General features: G+C 33.0%; 1 protein-coding gene and 1 long non-coding RNA gene across 4 annotated transcripts in view; one reads left to right on the plus strand and one right to left on the minus strand.

Annotated features, from left to right (window-relative positions):
* The window catches only part of LOC126697288 (tetraspanin-6), a 121,686-nt gene extending 108,906 nt beyond the window's left edge, over nucleotides 1-12,780 (minus strand). The window contains exons 1-3 of one of the 2 annotated variants that reach the window (XM_050394213.1): nucleotides 12,022-12,774; nucleotides 10,553-10,869; nucleotides 9,874-10,110 (exon numbers count right to left, since the gene is read on the minus strand). In XM_050394213.1, coding sequence (XP_050250170.1) covers nucleotides 10,071-10,110; nucleotides 10,553-10,869; nucleotides 12,022-12,513 — 849 coding nt within the window. In that variant the 5' untranslated portion in view covers nucleotides 12,514-12,774 and the 3' untranslated portion in view covers nucleotides 9,874-10,070. Of the gene's footprint in view, nucleotides 1-9,873; nucleotides 10,111-10,552; nucleotides 10,870-12,021 lie in introns of those variants that run through there. The other variant, XM_050394214.1, reaches the window with a different exon arrangement.
* LOC126697290 (uncharacterized) lies at nucleotides 2,161-4,125 on the plus strand. Of its 2 annotated transcripts, none has more exons than XR_007646177.1 (2): nucleotides 2,161-2,635; nucleotides 3,809-4,125. It is a non-coding gene; the product is annotated as an uncharacterized LOC126697290 (long non-coding RNA). The 2 variants fall into 2 exon arrangements; XR_007646178.1 differs by having other exon boundaries at nucleotides 3,819-4,125.
* Nucleotides 12,781-18,821: the final 6,041 nt, after the last annotated feature.

Genomic DNA, 18,821 nt, shown 5'->3' on the forward strand with positions numbered 1-18,821 from the left:
GTACTTTTAAGTTTCAACACTTCCTCCTCTATAAAAATACTCCCCAAAAAGAGCCAGAAGGAAAAGTGGGGACAAAGAAATTAAACATGAGTTAGGTTAAAAAAAAAAAAAAAAAACACGAATTAGTTTTTAGATTATAAGCTGAGTCATCCTTGCATTACACTTGGGGTCCCCTTTTCCCTCAAAAAGCAATAAAATTAAAATTATAGCCAAATTTGCACGACTTTGGAGTCTCTTTGATAACAACAACAATAGCCAACAGACTCAATGACACGATTGAATCCACAGTAGGGATAGTCAGAAAAAGTGACCCAACATGGCCGTGGACTTGGAACAAGGTACGTATTATATGGGTTGCTTAACTAGGAATAATAATCTTGTCCAATTGGGTGGCACAATGATTCAATGAAATGGGCCCTGATAGCATTGAGATAAACATATATACTTGTAGCAAATGTACGAAAGAAAAAAAAATATTCATATTGATTTAATAGAAGATGTGAATTCTGAACAATCCTATATATCGGAATTACTGGAAAGTTGGAGAAGGGACATGGACAGAACCAAGATTCATACCTAAGAGGCCAAAGTTTAAAACCAAAAAAAAAAATTATGAAAATAAAAACTAATATCTATTTCATATTCAACAAAATAATACATACAAAATAAGTATTTCTTAAACATTTCATATTATAAAACACATCAACAAAGTATAACATACAAAATAAGTGTTTCTTATTTTGTGCATGATTTTTGTTTAGTCCTTCTTTTTTTTTTTGTAGTTAAAGGGGCATGAATGTTTTTATTTATTTATTTTCTTGTAAGTCAATATCTAAATATTTTAGAGAAGAAGAGACAAATGTGTATGTATATATATATATATATAAGGGCAAATCTTAATTTTTTTATACTAGTTTTTTTTGGGGGGAGGGGGGGGGGGGGGGGGGCAATGGCCCGCCTCTACCCTAGTGTTGATCCGTCCCTAAGAAGGGATTCATATCCCATACAATACCTAGGCTATTACGCAGGGTGCAATACTTAAATTCTCAATCATAGATTTAATCTAATGGCTTAAACCTTTGACACCTCACCAATCCACGCTAGCAATCCATGTGCTTAGCTCCTTTTCAATTCAATTTTCTCTCTCCTCACTGCTTCCTGCCTAAGCTTCTCATCAGATCCAAAAAAATTCAAAATATATCTCTCTTCCACCAAACCTTTGTCTATGGCTGAATCTCCATGGCTATAGCTAGCAGCCACCAAATCCCTCACCACCACACATTCTCCTCGTCTCACTCTCTCTCTCTCACATCTGGGTTTCTCTGTTTTCTCCTTCTCTCAAGCCCAGCCGTGGCCGAGCTTCTACCTCCACTCACACCTATCGCCGTTGGCGATGCCCCTCATCGGCATGACAACCACTGGTGGCCGCAGGTCTAGCTCTCTTATTCTTTATTTTCTTTCTCTTTTATTTTTTTCCAATTTTTATTTGCCTTTTAGACAAGACTGAAACCTCTTTGACACTCATTTTGTTTCATTTTTTTTATAGTTTGATGAATTACATTTTTGTTTCATTTTTATAGCTTGTCATTTTAACAAATTATGAAAAACAATATAAAAAAAAATTATATCTTTAGCATTGTTATATAAAACATGAAGTACTTTTAAGTTTCAACACTTCCTCCTCTATAAAAATATTCCCCAAAAAGAGCCGGATTGAAAAGTGGTGACAAACAAATTAAACATGAGTTAGGTTAAAAAAAAAAAAAAAAAAAAAAAAAACACGAATTAGTTTTTAGATTATAAGCTGAGTCATCCTTGCATTACACTTGGGACCAATTTTCCCTCAAAAACCAATAAAATTAAAATTATAGCCAAATTTGCATGACTTTGGAGTCTCTCTGATAACAACAACAATAGTCAACAGACTTAATGACATGATTGAATCCACAGTAGGGGTAGTCAGAATAAGTGACCCAACATGGCCGTGGACTTGGTACAAGGTACGTATTATATGGGTTGCTTAACTAGGAATAATAATCTTGTCCAATTGGGTGGCACTATGATTCAAAGAAATGGGCCCTGATAACATTGAGATAAACATATATACTTGTAGCAAATGTACGAAAGAAAAAAAAAAATCATATTGATTTAATAGAATATGTGACCTCTGAACCATCCTATATATCAGAATTACTAGAAAGTTGGAGAAGGGATTCATATCCAACGGGGTACAATACCTAAATTCTCAGCCATAGATTTAATCTAATGGCTTAAGCCTTTGACACCTCACCAATCCATGCTGGCAATCCGTGTGCTCAACTCTCTGCTAATTCAATTTGCTCTCTACTCACTGCTTTTTGCCTAAACTTCTCGTCAAAGCCAAAAAAATTGAAAATATTTCTCTCTTCCACCAAACCTTTGTCTATGCCTAAATCTCCATGGCTATAGCTAGCAGCCACCAAATCCCTCACCACCACACATTCTCCTCGTCTCTCTCTCTCTCTCTCTCTCTCTCTCTGGATTTCTATGTTTTCTCTTTCTCTCAAGCCCAACCGTGGCCGAGCTTCTACTTCCACTCACACCTATCGCCATTGGCGGTGCCTCTCATTGGCATCACAACCACTGGTGGCCGCAGGTCCAGCTCTCTTATTCTTTATTTTCTTTCTCTTTTATTTTTTTTCAATTTTTATTTGCCTTTTAGACAAGACCAAAACCCCTTTGACACTCATTTTGTTTCATTTTTTATCAGTTTGATGAAGTACATTTTGTTTCAGTTTTGATTAGCTTGATGAATGGGTTTTCTTGTTTGGATTTCTGGAATTAGCAATAACTGTTATTATTGGCATTTCTAAAGCTGGTTTTTGGGTGGGCATTGAAGATGTTTGTTGAAATGCTTCATAGAGTTTTAGTTTATCTCTCTGTATTCTGCCCTTTTTTTAAAATTTTTATGCTAAAACTGTGATGATATGTGTATGGAAATTAGATTTTCAAGTTAGTGTGTTATCTTTGAAAACTTATATCAAGCAGATAGTAGATAAATTATTCTCATAAAAGCTATGATTTTGTATTCAAAGTAGCACAAAAATGAAAAACCATTTATTTGTTAACTTCATTAAGTGGTCTACTGGCTGCCTAAGCTCTTTGAGCAAATATCTAATAGGTGAGTCTTTACTTTAGTCCTTCATGCTTTTAGATGGGAGTAGACATTGAAAACTTTTAGTGCTCTTGGGTTTTTTTGCTGAATTTTCAGTGCTCTTGGTTGGTTGTAATAGCATTGAAATAGCCAAAATTTTACTAGAAATGATAGCAAAAAATGATTTGTTTCACAGCAATTTTCTCTTAGTAGTAATTATTTATATTTGGGTAATAATTGTTCTCTCATGTGGTATTCTCACATTCCTACAATAGGGTACTGTGGATTTTTTTTTTTTTTTTTCACACAATCAGTAGCAGATTTTCCACCTAAGGTTGCACACTTGAGCTTATGAATAGTGCAATGGTTTTAACTCTCTCCCTTTCCTTTTTCTTGTTTTGTATTAAAATAAAATTTCAAAGAATCCTTAGCTGCTAGTGCTTAACTTCAAGATGCATTCTATTTGTTGTTGACAGATTTCCAATAATAATTTGATTTTTAAGATGCTCCAAATTGGGAGATATTCTACTTTTTCTTATGCTTATTGTTGTTATTTGTTTGGTAGATACTTGTCAATGATTGGTTGAAAAAAATTAATGACATGTTTCATAAACCTTCACTAATGTTAAATGTTATCATTGAGAAAGTGTTTTATATTTTATGTTTAACTGTTAGGAGTGTGTAGATGTATATGTGTGTGGGGTGCTAATGGGGAGTGCATGTGGTGTTGATGAGACATGCGTGTGTTGATGCATGGTGAGGTGCTACAGGGTGTGCGTGGGCTGCTAATGTGGGGTGCATCTACTACTGATGGGACATACGTGTGCAGTTGATGAGGTGTGCATGTGCCAGTGCAGCTTGAGTGTACAATGTGTCTATGCTTTAGATAATGTTATATTTGATTAGCTGGCATTGTATACTTGTATTTCAGTATAGATATACTTGTATTACTTGTATTGGTGATATGTTTACATTAGCCTTGTGTGGCATGAGAGTTAGTTGATATAGTTAGTTAGTTGGAGGGAATGGGCTGGCAAGGTGGTTACAATTGAGCAAGGTCACAATGCTTAAGATTTTTGAAGCATTTGATCTTGAAGCATGCAAGACTCTTTTTTTGGTTATTATGTGGGAATTAGGTAATATGATGGTGGAAAAAAATTAGGGGTGGCAATTTGTGTTCGCGTGTTAGGTTCGTGCCGTGTCAACTCATGAGCATCCAACTATATGGGTCAACACTAACCCGACATGTTTATTAAACGAGTCAAGATTCTTCAACCCTAACACGACCCATTTATTAAACGAGTCAGTCGTGTCAACTTGTTTATTATATATTATCAAAATGAAAAGAAAAAAATTTATGAAAAAATAAACAAAAAAATATTTTTAATATAAAATTTAGAACTAACGAGTAATTGCATTACAAATAGTCATTCAAAACTAAAACATATCTTAATATCACAAATAATCAACCACAATATGTCAAAGAAAATAAACCACAACAACTATTAAGTTTATATATCTGGGGTTTGAAGGGTATATTAGTAAAATATCATTTAATTAAACAGGTCAAATAGGTCAAACTACTTTCATATGTTGAACACTAACCCAACCCATTTGTTAAACAGGTCAATCATGTCAACCCAAATATGACACGAACCAATTAAGACTCAACCCATAACCTTCTAATTTCGTGTCGTGTCGTATCGGATTCGCAGATCACGTCCAATTTTGCCACCTCTCAAAAAAATTGTCTATGTATCGTGTTATTATGGCCTTGTAATTGAAGAATATAATTTAATACAATTTAGTTTATTTTTTGGATCAAGCTTCTTTTTTTTCTTTTTTCTTTTTTTTTTCTAGCTTACTACCATCTTGGATCCATTGATTTTAAAATATGCTAAGCATCCTTGAAGACTGTTGTTGTGTAATTCCTGTTTTCAAGAGAACATATTGAGCATTAAGTTGTAATCTAACAGAATTAGATTACCAATAGTATTTCCAAGAAATTCCATCATATAGATTGGCTTTTTGGTGAAGATCAGGAATAAGGCTGTATATAATTTATATAATTTGTGTTTTTAAGTCATCCTCAATTTTTAGTACTTTGTTCCAAGCAAGAATGACTCTATTTAGACTAGATAAAAAATTGGAATGCATTAAGACCTAAAAAGCTAATAATAGAACTCCGTCACAATATGGTATTTGCAAAACAAATTTGTTTACATTACATTTACTCATCAAAAAAAAAAAAAAAAAAAAAAAAGAGCCACTACATGAAGGTACAACTTGCTCAGCAATTCAATTATACAATGGCAACAATGGAAGGCAAAAATTATGATGCCATGGCTGAGACAAGTCCTTTCGAAACTTCAATTTTTTTTTTCCATTACACAAGATGAATTTGTTGAATGAATTAGCCAATTTAAAGAATCGCTTGCATTTCTCAATATGATGAATCTCCCTCAAGACTACACAACATACAAATAAATTAGATTAACATCACTTCAAATTTCTAACATATATTTTCTCAAACATCTTCAGTGCATTTCACAACTCAAACCACAGTAGTAACATAGGGAATGAGAAAAAACTGATCCATTGTGACAAACTTCAAACTGAGAAATTATTATCAAGCTAAGAATCATAGTTCTGTTTCAGTGAAAGAAACTAAGGAATAAGAAATGGATACTCTAAGGCAAAGAAATCAAGATCAGAAGAAAAAATCATAGATTTAGTATCAACATTTCCAAAATGCCAAAGCCAATAGACCCATACACACAACAATTACCAAAGCCAATAGACCCATACACACAACAATTACCAAAAACAAAAAAAAAAAACCAAAAAAAAAAAAAAAAAAAAAAAACAAAACCATTTTCATTCACTCACAATAGATTCGGCCATACTGCAAAGCCCCAATTTTCAAACTCAAGCAAAATCAAGCTTTACACTCAACAAGAAAACCCATAAATCAAGCTAATAAAAAAAAAATCCAATTTCCATACACGTAGCATCACAGTTTTAGCATAAAAATCCAAAAAAAAAAAAGGCAGAATACAAAGAGATAAACTAAAACTCTATGAAGCATTTCAACAAACATCTTCAATGCCCACCCAAAAACCAGATTTAAAAATGCCAATAATAACAGTTATTGCTAATTCCAAAAATCCAAACAAGAAAACCCATTCATCAAGCTAATCAAAACTGAAACAAAATGTAATTCATCAAACTAATAAAAAGATGAAACAAAATGAGTGTCAAAGGGGTTTCGGTCTTGTCTAAAAGGCAAATAAAAATTGAAAAAAAAAATTAAGAGAAAGAAAATAAAGAATAAGAGAGCTGAACCCGCGGCCACTAGTGGTTGTGATACCGATGAGAGGCACCGCCAACAGCAATAGGTGTGAATGGAAGCAGAAGCTCGGCCACGGCTGGGCTTGAGAGAAGGAGAAAATAGAGAAACCCAGATGAGAGAGAGAGAGAGAGAGAGAGAAACGAGGAGAATGCGTGGTGGTGAGGGATTTGGTGGCTGCTAGCTATAGCCATGGAGATTCAACCATAGACAAAGGTTTGGTGGAAGAGAGAAATATTTTGAATTTTTTTGGATCTGATGAGAAGCTTAGGCAGGAAGTAGTGAGAAGAGAGCAAATTGAATTGGCAAAAAGTTGAGCACACGGATTGCCAGCGTGGATTGGTGAGGTGTCAAAGTTTTAAGCTATTAGATTAAATCTATGACTGGGAATTTAGGTATTGCACGGGATATGAATCCGTTGGAGAAGTGGTGGGATTACCTCCCTCAATTTCGTGACAATACTCTGTTGCGAATTGCAATAGGACCTCGCATGCGACCATTGACCATGTATTAGTGTGTCCGGTCAATCATGTCGGAAAATGAGCTTGATTTTTGGTTTCACTCATCCCTCTTATCTTCTATACTCACTTGTCAGCATCTTTATTGCAAAAACATGGATGACAATTTGGAGAAAATTAGTGATGTTACAATTTTTCTAAATTTTATGTATAAAATTTTATACAAATTAACATGTTAATTATAAATAAAGCACATAATAAACAAATAATATATTTATAGTTAATTCAATTTGATGGATAAGAACTCAAAGGAAATACCAAAAAAAACAAAATGGCGGTAGATAGAAACAAACGGTGCCTGTAAACTCATGTCTTTATATGAAGTCTACGACATCTATATTCTAATTTCTATCTCTCCCTCATGCATGTACTACTTGGTATGTACAACTTGCTAACACATACGTATTTATTGCTCCTGATGTTGGTACTTGGAGTAAATTATTGACCACGAGTGGTCATGAATTGGGTGAACCACAACTCTAAGGTCGAATTTTGGAAAATGAGAGTTCAAAAGCTACTAGTTGAATAAAAATACTACGTCCACCCTTAGTCTTTCACTTTGTTAAAATATAAAGAATAAAAACATTATAGAGAAAATGTAATAAAATATTTGTGAAGGCTGAAGCAAGGAGAAAAGAAAGAAGAAAAAGAACACTAATGATGCACGAAAAATCAGTAGGCTGAATGCTCCAAGCTTCAATGGGCTAGCGATTACTTGGAAGGCCTAAAAAGAAAGAAACACAAGATCAAAAGTGACCGGGGTGAACCGGCCAAGAACCCTCCAATACTTAATTAGTTTTTCTCTCTAAAACTCAAGAATTCCAACTTTAGGGGTAGTGGAAACTTACCTTCATTTGATATGGATAGGGCTATAAATGAACCAAGTCATTCATATACAACTCAGGCTTGGCTCAATAAAAAGCTCGTTCATGTTTATTTGTTTATAAACAAGCCAAGTTTAAGCTTTAGTTTTAGGCTTATTTAATAGACGAGTCGAGCCCGAGTAAAAAATATTGTTCATGAACAAGTTCGTGAACACCAAGGCTTAATATAAAAGTAACAAAATAAGTTGAACCTAGGCTTATTTATGAATTTGGTAACAAAATTAATATGAGCTTGACAAGTAAACTCATATCCTTCTAAGACTTTAATTAATTATAAGTTGAGACCACTCATCCAAACCAAATAAGCTAGATAATAAACTTGATATAGGCTTAATATTATACTTGTGTTAGATCTCAAGCTCAAAAGCATGATATTGAACTTAAGTTTGGGCTTGATATTGAGCTCAAGCTTGGCTTGACTAATGAATCAAGCCGAGCTCAAGCTTTTATACATTATAACGAGCTCAAGCTTGAACATTATTTTTAGGCTCGTATCAAACTCAAGACAAACTTAAACATTCTACTTTTGCTGTCAAGCCAAGCTTGAACATTCACTACTCGACAAAACTTGGCTCGTTTACAGCCGTAGATGTGGATGAGTCCTTATATAGTGAGCCCTGGAGTAGTTACTTGTTAGTAACTTTCTCAATGTGTATGGAAATTAGAAGGTTCAAACTTAACTTCCACAACTGCTAAAAGTTAGAAGGTTCAATCTTATCCTCTATAACTGCCATTAGAAGTTAAGTATTTAGTAGGAAGTTATATCGAGGAACAAGGATTTTGCTCATACTTCAAAATAGTAGAACGTGGTCCACATTATAAGCTTTTGTACATAAATCCATTCTGAAAATTTTCTAAGTGTTAAGAGGCCTTCCAAATGTTTCCCTGATGGACGACCTCCTGATGATGGATGATCTTCTTATGTTGGGTTAACCTTTTTGGTCCTGGACAGCTTTATAGACGAATTGGAGATGGTCCGATTTTTAGTTCACCATCAAACACAAAAGTTATGTGATTCGTTCTAGCAGCTTATGTCTATGAGATAAAACTCTAGAAAGTTACATATTTGATATTAGATTTGTGTGAAATACAAAGACCCTTAATTGGGTACATATAAATGCTACAAGGTCTAAGATTAGATGTTGATGAACTTTACACTAAATTGGGCCACTTGGGCCAATGCATATAATAAACACAAACCCAATATCAATATGATATTTAACACACTTTATACTTCACCGAATATAGGCTACACAACCTTCATACCACTAATTATTTTCCTTATAAAATAACCCAAATTTAAAATAGAAGAAAAATTAAACACATAATATGATATAAATTGGTTTTTGATGTAGTATAGAGAAAAACATTGAGAGTAAGGCAGATTTTTCTCCCACTAGTCTTCCCTTTGGCTTACTTTTTTCTTTTTTTTTTTTCTTTTTTTTTTTTTTGGGTATTTTTGAGAAGAGACCCCTTTACAATTAAGGGGTTTGTGGTCATATCAATGCATAGGTTATCGGTGGGAAGGTACAAATTTATCGTTAAATTATATTTGTACCCTCGGTATTTAATTTATGTTCAATTCCTCTTCACCTACCACATCATCCTCCTCTAGAAAGTAGAAACTTGCTTCTTCCTTCTCTCTTTCTTTCTTTTTTCTTTTTTTTTTTTTTTTTTTTTTTGGAGTTATCTTGTGTTTGGCCCAATCCATGACCACTTGGGTTATCTCACTCGTTAATGGTTTACTCCAAGCATTAAATAGAAGCTTGATCTCTTTTTTCCTTTTCTTTTTTGGAAGGCAGCAATACTTGATCTTAGCCAAAAAGCCAAAAAAGGTATTACCGACAAATTTATTTAATGCCCAAAGTTGCATATACCGACAAATTTCTTTAATGCCCAAGTTGCATATACTTCAACTTACACTACTTTAAGTATTAAAATCTCCACCAATGTCAAAAGGCAGTAAAGTGAAAGTAAAAGCTACTGGTATTAACTAATAATATGATCTTTGATTAAAGTTAAAATCCATCTTTGTACAAAAAGCAGCAAAAGAAATCTGTAAAATAAAAAGAAGACATGGAGATCTCAAATGCAACACTGGAAAATAAACTGCATTGTCTGTCCCATCTGTATTAGAGCACTCAGGAACACAAACTGAATCTGAGAGAACATCAGAACTTCTTTAGCTAATAAAGCCCTTCTCTTTTGTCTTGCAACCATCTCCACCTGTAGAAAAGTAAGCCAAAAAAAGTATTTCTTAGCATGAGCAAGAGAAAGACAGAGAGAAAGAAAAAGGTTAAAGTTTCAAGTTTCAACTGGGCCTGCATATCCAAAACTAGTATGACTAAGCCTCTAAAGATACCTTGGACCAAGTTTAAGGCCCACCAGATCATTTAGGGTCCGTTAGGCCTTTGAAACTTGAAAAAATGATTCAAAACTAAGGGAAAGAGAAAAAGTGTCAATGTCCAAGTTATTCAAAAACTCTTTGAATAACTTTTTTTTATGTTGTCTAAAGCTTAAAAGTTAGTAATAAAATGTTTTTTTTTTACCTTATCCCTTTCTTTCTTTTTCACATAATAACCAAACAAATGTGAAATACCCATGTAATTAAAAATGTGAGAGAATGGAACAATTGCAAGAGTGTTTCTCTCAATGTCTGAGTACTCACCAGTGATAATCCCATCTGGGTTTGATATGTTTGACTCGGTTTTCGCCATAAGGGTATTCAGTTTCAGCTCGTTTTGTGTTTCGGAAAGCGCAGCAGCCGATTGAATAAATCCCAATAAGGAACACAAGCATGACAATGTTTAGAACAGAGAGCTTGTGCCAATCCCTTCTCACATTCTCAAGCACCCCGGCCTTGCAAGAATCACACTCGTAGCACAACAAGTCGGGCGCATTGTTCCAATGGTAGCAATCCGGGTCTTGGGCTACCGCTGTTGCCATGTTGTAATTGCATGAAGTTGGTGGCTTACAGCAACCAGACTGCATAGAAATTTATTATGATTAATTAGCATAAACTTATTAATTTTGGCCCCACCCTAAAATTGAAATAAACATAGAAGGTTTATACTTTATACATATTTCTTTATTACTTGTACTAAGAACTAAGAAGGTTTAAATCTCTCATCAAAAAAAAAAAAAAAAAAAGGTTTAAATCTTTTCTTTTGTTGTTCTTTTAAGGGGAGGAGGGATATTCCACTTAGTTTAACTTGTAAAGTTTTTTACTATCACACAAGGATCAAGATTCAAATTTCATTTACATGAAAAGAAAATCAATTAGTATCTTAGCTAGCTTGAAGGTGTTATAAATTTAAATCTTATCATATTTATTAATTAAAAAAAAAACTATATTATCGAAAAATAAAGGACTTTTTGATTGGCTTGTATTATTAAGAGCGGCTAGTAATGCTTTATCACTCCTTTTCATTATTCCGTTTGAAAATTGATGTAAAAGTAACTATAATTTTTCTTTTTATTAGCAACCGAGTAAAAGTAGGTTAGAAAGATATTTTTACAAATTTAAGAAGCAAAAGGGAAGAAATTCATAGGTTTTTTTTAGAATACTAAATATTTTTAACACACGGAGGAAAAATGGAGGAAAGAAATTCAAGGTTGATACCACAGACTCCAGGAGCTACAAATCTCTATATATGATCGGTAAAGAAAATATCTGAATAGAGCACTCACCCAAACAGAACAAAAACAAAAACAAAAAAAAAAAACAAAAGAGATGTGCAAAATTATTGTCTTAATAATAACGATTCTTGTCAACAAAGAATTGCAGAAAAATTTAATCAACCCCAGGAAAAAAGTTGATTCTTTTTGTAGGGGAAGAAAACGAAGCAAATAGATTTACAATTTCTGAGATTGAGATAATTTCTTAATAAAGAAAATTGTTTAATTTCCCATGCAGGAATTTATAGGACAAACAATTAGTACCCTTAAACCAGCTGAGAAAGTTTGAGACCTTACTGAAATATTTGCAACCAAAATAATGATTTCCCAAAAATGATAGAATAGAACTTCAAATTAAAGATACTACCATATGTGTAAGCCATAAAAGACAAAATCTTAATTGTAAAGCTCAACAAATTCAAGCCTTAAAAGAAAAGAAAAAAAAAAGAATAAATTCACCTGTATTGGAGACATGTCCTTCTCAAGATAATCAAGAGGTGTCCAAAGAGTAATCTTGGCACAAGTCTTAGAGCCCAATATACAACTCCTAATAGTCATCCAATAATTAGGATCCTTAATCCTATTCCTCAACCAAGGTGAGTAGTCCTGTAAACGATACTCCTTATAAACCCTACCAGGTACTTCAACACCACCACCTTGGCTTGTGACCACAAAACCAAACACAGTCAAAGCCATTAGAGTTCCAATAAGGAACAACATGACCACTAAGTAAACCCAAAGTGCCCATGCTACATGAAAGCATGCCCCAATGAAACCAGCTAGGGAAATAACAAGGACAACAAAACCCACAACTAGAAGTGGGGTTTGGAGGAAACTCTCACAGGATGTGCTATTCCTTGCCATCCATAAGCCTCCACCAATGATGGGTATTGAAGCTAAGAGTGTAAAAAGGTTCAGGAAGCCGATCACCGTGTTGCTTAACCGACGCATCTCTCTCTCTCTCTCTCTCTCTCTCTCTGTGTGTGGCTAATTTCTTTTTCTGATTCTTGTGATGTCTTCTTCAGCTTTCTCTCTCTTTTTAAATGGGTGGCATTGCTTTTCTTTGTTTCAGGTCCTGACACCTCGTGAATTCAAAATGTCTATCACCTTTGCTCTATTTGCTTTTCCTGTAATAGAGTATTGAGAAACTTTATTTGAGAAGAATGTGATGAAAATGACTATACTATACTTCTTATTCATGAAGGAAGTTTGTTTAAACTTACAGAATGACTGAAATGCCATTCCTAGCACACTGTTAGAGTTTTATATAGCCCATGGTTTAGGACAATAAGGAGAAATTAGTGTCTTTGATAATCCGGTACAACCAAACGTACTATACATTAATCTTATACCATACATTCATCTTTTATATACTTTTATATATATATATATATATATATCATACGTGGTATACACGTGTAGAATCCAATTTTATGCAAAGAAGAACGTATTGTACACATTAAAAGTTATGCTAGAAATATTACAATTTTTTTTTTTATATAGGAAGACTGAAATTTCATTAAATTACTGAAAAGAAGTTATATCGTAGATAAGAACTTGTTCTAGAAATATTACAAGTTTTGACATATAAAGTTTTTAAATTAATGTATCAGTTTTTAAATAAGAAATAAAAAAATAACAATTTTTTTTATAATGTTGTTAATATGATGCCAATCTTGCTATCACATCAATTCATAAATATTTTGATTTTGTAATAAATTGATAGTAATTTTGACATTTTCCTAATATTACGGGCCCGTTTAGTATACTATTTTAAACACCTGTTTTCAGTTTTTAAACAACATTACACGTATTTTCATACAATTTTTCACTCACATGTATTTTCAAAAAAACTAAAAACTGTTGTTTAAATACACGTCAACAAATCATTTACTCTGAGAGCAAGCAACGCATTGTAGAATAGTATTGATTCAGTGATAACCTTTCTACTGTCAACAAACAAGCAGTAAGAAATTAGCTTATAAAAGATGCATCGATTCATTGTGCATTGTCCAAGGCAAGCAACGAATAATAGATATTTTGGTAATTTTAAAATGGGGTTCAATGAGTTGCGTATGGATTATGGACCCCATTTTGGACTTCTTTTTGAAGCATGATCAGATGCAGAATTAGGCTATCTTTGGGTGGGAATGGAATATATAATCGATGCCTTTTTCTTATCCACTCAAATTCTTTTTTTAATTGCCTTTGATAATCTTTACGGCTCCACTATGCCCTTGTTTTTCAATTAATAAAAAAAAAGAAATATATTCCACAATATGCTTTCAACCATTTGATTTGTCACTGACAAAAAAATAATTATCAAGTGGTTTTGATCATGTTTGTTATTGTATACTAGAATAATAGAAGTGCAAACACCTATCTTTGATTTCTTTTCTTTTCTTTACTTTTCATTTTCTTGCTTAAGAAATACTACTCCTATTCTATATAGGTCCAAAAACGAAATAGTAAAGTGTACATAATAGAGTGGTAAAGAATGTATTCCTGAATTTTTCTTTTGCAAAATTTGTCATCATTCGTTAAAGAAGACGTTTGCACCTTATCAAAAGCTAATAAATATTATCTTCTTTTTATTTTCTTTTCTTGTGTGTGAGATATTTTTTGGTAGGCTTATTATCTAATAATTAAGATTTTTGGCCCCACAAGTAAAGTATGGAAACAAACTTTACCGGTATATACCTCTCTAATAGTAGATTATATTAGTATAATTGAGATTTTTTTTGATCCCACAAACAAATGTAATAATTACAAGCATATATATATATATATATATATATAACTAACTTCTAAAGGGGGTTTCAATTAGCACTAGGGTGTCGACGAATCAAGTTCGTGTGGATTTTTGTTCCAACCGCCACCCTACTCAAAGATTTTGGGTTCAAAAAGAGATCATCAATTGTCAACCATATATCAACACTTAGGTGTTCTATTCACTAATGTTCTTTGATGGGCAGCTGATTTGTAGGTGTGGTATAGCAACAACAAGGAGGCATACCAATTACCAAAGAGGCAATTGAGGGAGAACGAAGATCTCTAGATCTCCATTCCCCCTTTGAGTTCTCTGTCGAACGAGTTGGGATTGTCGGATTAATTCCATCTGGTAAACCCAACACTCAAATGGATGAGATCATATTTCTAAGGATTTAACCCATCACCAACCGCTTCTAGAATCAAAACCAATTGAAACTTGTCTAGTTGGCTTGAGTTGCACAGGCATATCGATGGTTGATGTTCAAACAATTCTAATTAGCTCAATTAATCAAGCATCTGAAATCTTATCATTTATATCTACTAAAAAATGTCATTTAGAGATATTATATATATTTGGACTAGTAAGGGAAGAGGTCTCACGAGACTACCCTCTCACTGCATGTGGAATCCATATATATGGGATCCATACATATTGTGAGAAAAAGGTTTTAAAACTACAAACATTCCTTCAAGTCCGAAATGTTAAAACATTTAGATAGTTGATTTCTGCGATCATCTTGAGTTTAATCAATTAGTGAAACTATAACAATATATAATACTGATAGGTGGCTCTGTTTTTCATTTTCTTCTTTTTTCTGGTATGAAAAGGACTAAACAGTACTAGAATGTTTGGTGCAAGACTCATAGTCTCATACAATGTTCCTTCATAATCACATAGGTCAAACCCTTGTATACTATGGCTCTACCTACGGCCTACCAAGTACCAACCAAAATCATCCGACAGCAAGAATCCAAAAAATTAACAACCACTAGCTATATATTTTTAAATGAATTTCAATGTAGTAATCGCATAAATTATCAAGAAAATACAAAAACAAACACAAAAAAGTGTAGTCCTAAAATTTTTCAATAGTGTAATTGCATATATAACCAAGCCCAAATTGGGTCCATTCTACTTTATATACTTGCTGAGTTGTTGTACTACTTAAGTAGTCTATAGGCTTCTTTTGTACATTTTTATTATAATTAAATAATTTTTAGAAAAATAAAAATATAATATAACTCAATAATATACCCTTAGTTTTTACTTTTTACAGTCAAATTTTGAATGAATGACACCAACTTGTATATGTTTTATCCATATTAGAAACAACTCTATAGCCGACTCAGGAGTTCAAATGAACCCTCTGACCTAGCCAAAAACCAAAAATTATATATAAAAAAAAAAATTTGACCCCTAAAATTAAATTTTGAACACTCTAACCCTACATTTTGTTTAATCTAAATTGAAATAAACTTGAATATAATCATTTTAGTGCTATTTTCACAATAATTTTACAATAAAAGTTAAGTGACAAAGTTTTAATTAGTTTTTATCTAAACCCACAAATGACATCACTTTTTTATAATATCTTTAACAACTTCCCACCTAAATTTTGTTGTGAAAGTGTTATGTCAGTAGCTAACTATACTCTTAAAACTGCTGCTTTATTTTTAAAATTAAATAAATAAATAAATCTTCTTTTCGGACTCTGGCTTACTTTGCCATTGACCGCAGAATAAAATTGTTTTTCCTACACTTTTCTTCTTCATTAGCAAAAAATTACATAACTTTTAGCACACAAAAATTACAACACTAATGACCCCCTAGAAAAAAATTCTGGAACCGCCACTAATCCATATTGATATTAAGAACGTATATCATCTAATTCTCAAACATAATCTAAACATTTATTTAGTCACTAGGGCCACTGAAGTGATTTATTATACAAAATGAATTCAGAATTTTATTAAGGTAAAATAAAATAATTCTACCTTCTTCTATGTATAAAAATGTCACACCTTGTGTACAAAACTCCTACTTTTGTTAAGTTTGAGAGAAGTCATTGTAGGCAACCTTACCACTAAATTATTTTTTTTCAGAGGCTAATTCCCGAACTTAAACCAAACCTACGAGTTACCCTAGGATGTGAAACACGAGGAATTTTCCAAAACTTGCAAATTATAAACTAAATTAAGAACTAAAGTGCTAGCATTTCTCATATATATCTATTTTTTATATAAATTTTTGCTGTTACTTTTTTTTTTTTTTTTTGGGTGCCGTGTGTAAGCTATAATAATGAATTAAACTCAGAGGGGGTTTAAATAGAATGAAGAATTTTTGAAACCAATGACCAGATTATTGATTCCCTTATTTTCCTGGACCATACATCGAAAAAGCTCGAGAATGTAAAGGCCAGAACTCAGAGGCATGGTTAAAGCCATAAAATAAATCCATGTACAAAAAGCCCTAGACAATGTGTCATGGAAATATGTTTGCTAAAGAATCCTGCATGGCTTTCTCCGGCAAGATAGAGTGGCCTATGCCTTGTATTTAGCGAAACTCTCTCAAACCATTCAACGAGAAATATATAGGCTTCTTTTGCCGCAGTTCCAAATGCATTGGAAAATTAGATAAGGTAGGTTTATAATTTATGTGAATTAGAACGAGATAGTGTATGCACATGTGTGAGACAGGTGAAGTGTTTGAATAAGGTAGGCTTATAATTTATGCTCTACGATTCCTATGCCAAACTTTGTATATGTCGGGTGAAATGTTTGAATAAGGAAAAGCAAATTTACCTCTACACCTTGTACCAAATAGTAGTGACCATAAGTTTGAACTTTGAAACTTTTTAGGGTAGAGTGTAACACTTGTTCTTTTTTCTTTTTCTTTTTTACTTTTTCTTTTTGTAATTTGTGTAAGGCATGTTCGTTACTTCAATATTTTAAGGACTATTTACTTTTTATCATTTAAATAAATAAAATCATTAGTGGTTTGGGTGAGACTAATGTTAGGATATGACTCAATTCACTTGAGAAAGCGTTTGTGATCTCATTAATATCTAGCCTTTCAAATATTGGTTTTTCAATTAATAAATGAGTTATTATGGTCACGCCTATATAGCATATAGGTGATAAAGCCAAATATCCCCACTCATATTCCAATTAGCAAAAATAAACTCACCTTATAAGTTATAAGTTATAACCAAAAAACATTTAAGTAACACTTTGTTGCACTGCTATTCTTTTTTTCTTTTCTTTTCTTTTGTAAATGTTGCATTGCTATTCTTTTTTTCTTTTCTCGACCACGGAAGGGCTCCACCTCCTTAGAGGCCTCTTAAGCTATAAAGGATCACCTTGGCCCACTCATGAGCCCAAAAACTGAGTGGCCTTGATGAGGGCCCTTTATTAACCTGGGCCTCAGTCAACCACAAAACTAGAGCCTGGCCTATTTGTGGGTCCACAAGTAGCATAGTAACTAAGACTTGGGCACTGGACCCACCTCTTACCCTAACAGCAAAACCCAAACAAAAAACATAGAGAAAGAACTGCATTTGCATTGGTCTCTCATATATGGCTATTCTTTTTTTTTTTCTTTTTCTTTTTTTTGTGGGCTATTCCTGGCCCTTACCACCTACACTTCACAAGTATTTATATTTGTGGAGTGACTACCGCACCAAAAGTGTGCAGTAGTGCTTCTCTTGAATATTTTTTTTTTATGAATAAAATTATATTTAAAAAAGAATAAGAGAGGACCACAACTCATCTCCATCTTCTGTAACAAGAATCCAAGAAGAAAGAAAGGAGATAAAGATGGGTCCATCCCAATTACAAGAAGCCACTCAATGGCCAAATTGTGAGCCAAAATCATGAATTCTGTAAACTGGTTTAGCAGCCGTATTTTGTGTGCCTGCCACATTCTTAAGATACTAATAAAATGAAACAAAAATTTGATGGTCAAACCCGCACACCAAACTTGTGTGATTATGAATGCTATCTAATAGTTTTGAGATTTTTTTTCCAAAATAATCAAATCCTTCAGACCATTTTATTAGTTAGCCAAGATTTTGAAACTATTTTAGTATCTAACAAATCAAGTGTAGAGAACTCGATTTTGATCGGTAAAATTGCACTTGAAAATCAAGTGTGAGACACTCGAGTTCCAAACTCAAGTTTCTCATACTCGATTTTCAAGTACAATTTTACCGACCAAAATCGAGTTCTCTACACTCAATTCGTTAGGTACTAAAATAGTTTCAAAATCTTGCCTAACTAATAAAATAATTTGACTTTTATAATTATTTGAAAAAAAAAAAAACCCAGTTTTGAACTTCGAATTGTGAAAAGACAATGTCTGATGTGATGGGTAATACAAGCATGGCATTTGAAGTTGGGTGCATCGATTTTTGAATGAAAGTCAAGAAAGCGAAACTGTTTGACCTGCATTGGATTTGTTTTTTCGTTATTGTAAGATTGCTGTCTGT

Source organism: Quercus robur, chromosome 8 (assembly GCF_932294415.1).
Source record: "Quercus robur chromosome 8, dhQueRobu3.1, whole genome shotgun sequence".
In the NCBI taxonomy this organism is placed as follows: Eukaryota; Viridiplantae; Streptophyta; class Magnoliopsida; order Fagales; family Fagaceae; genus Quercus; species Quercus robur.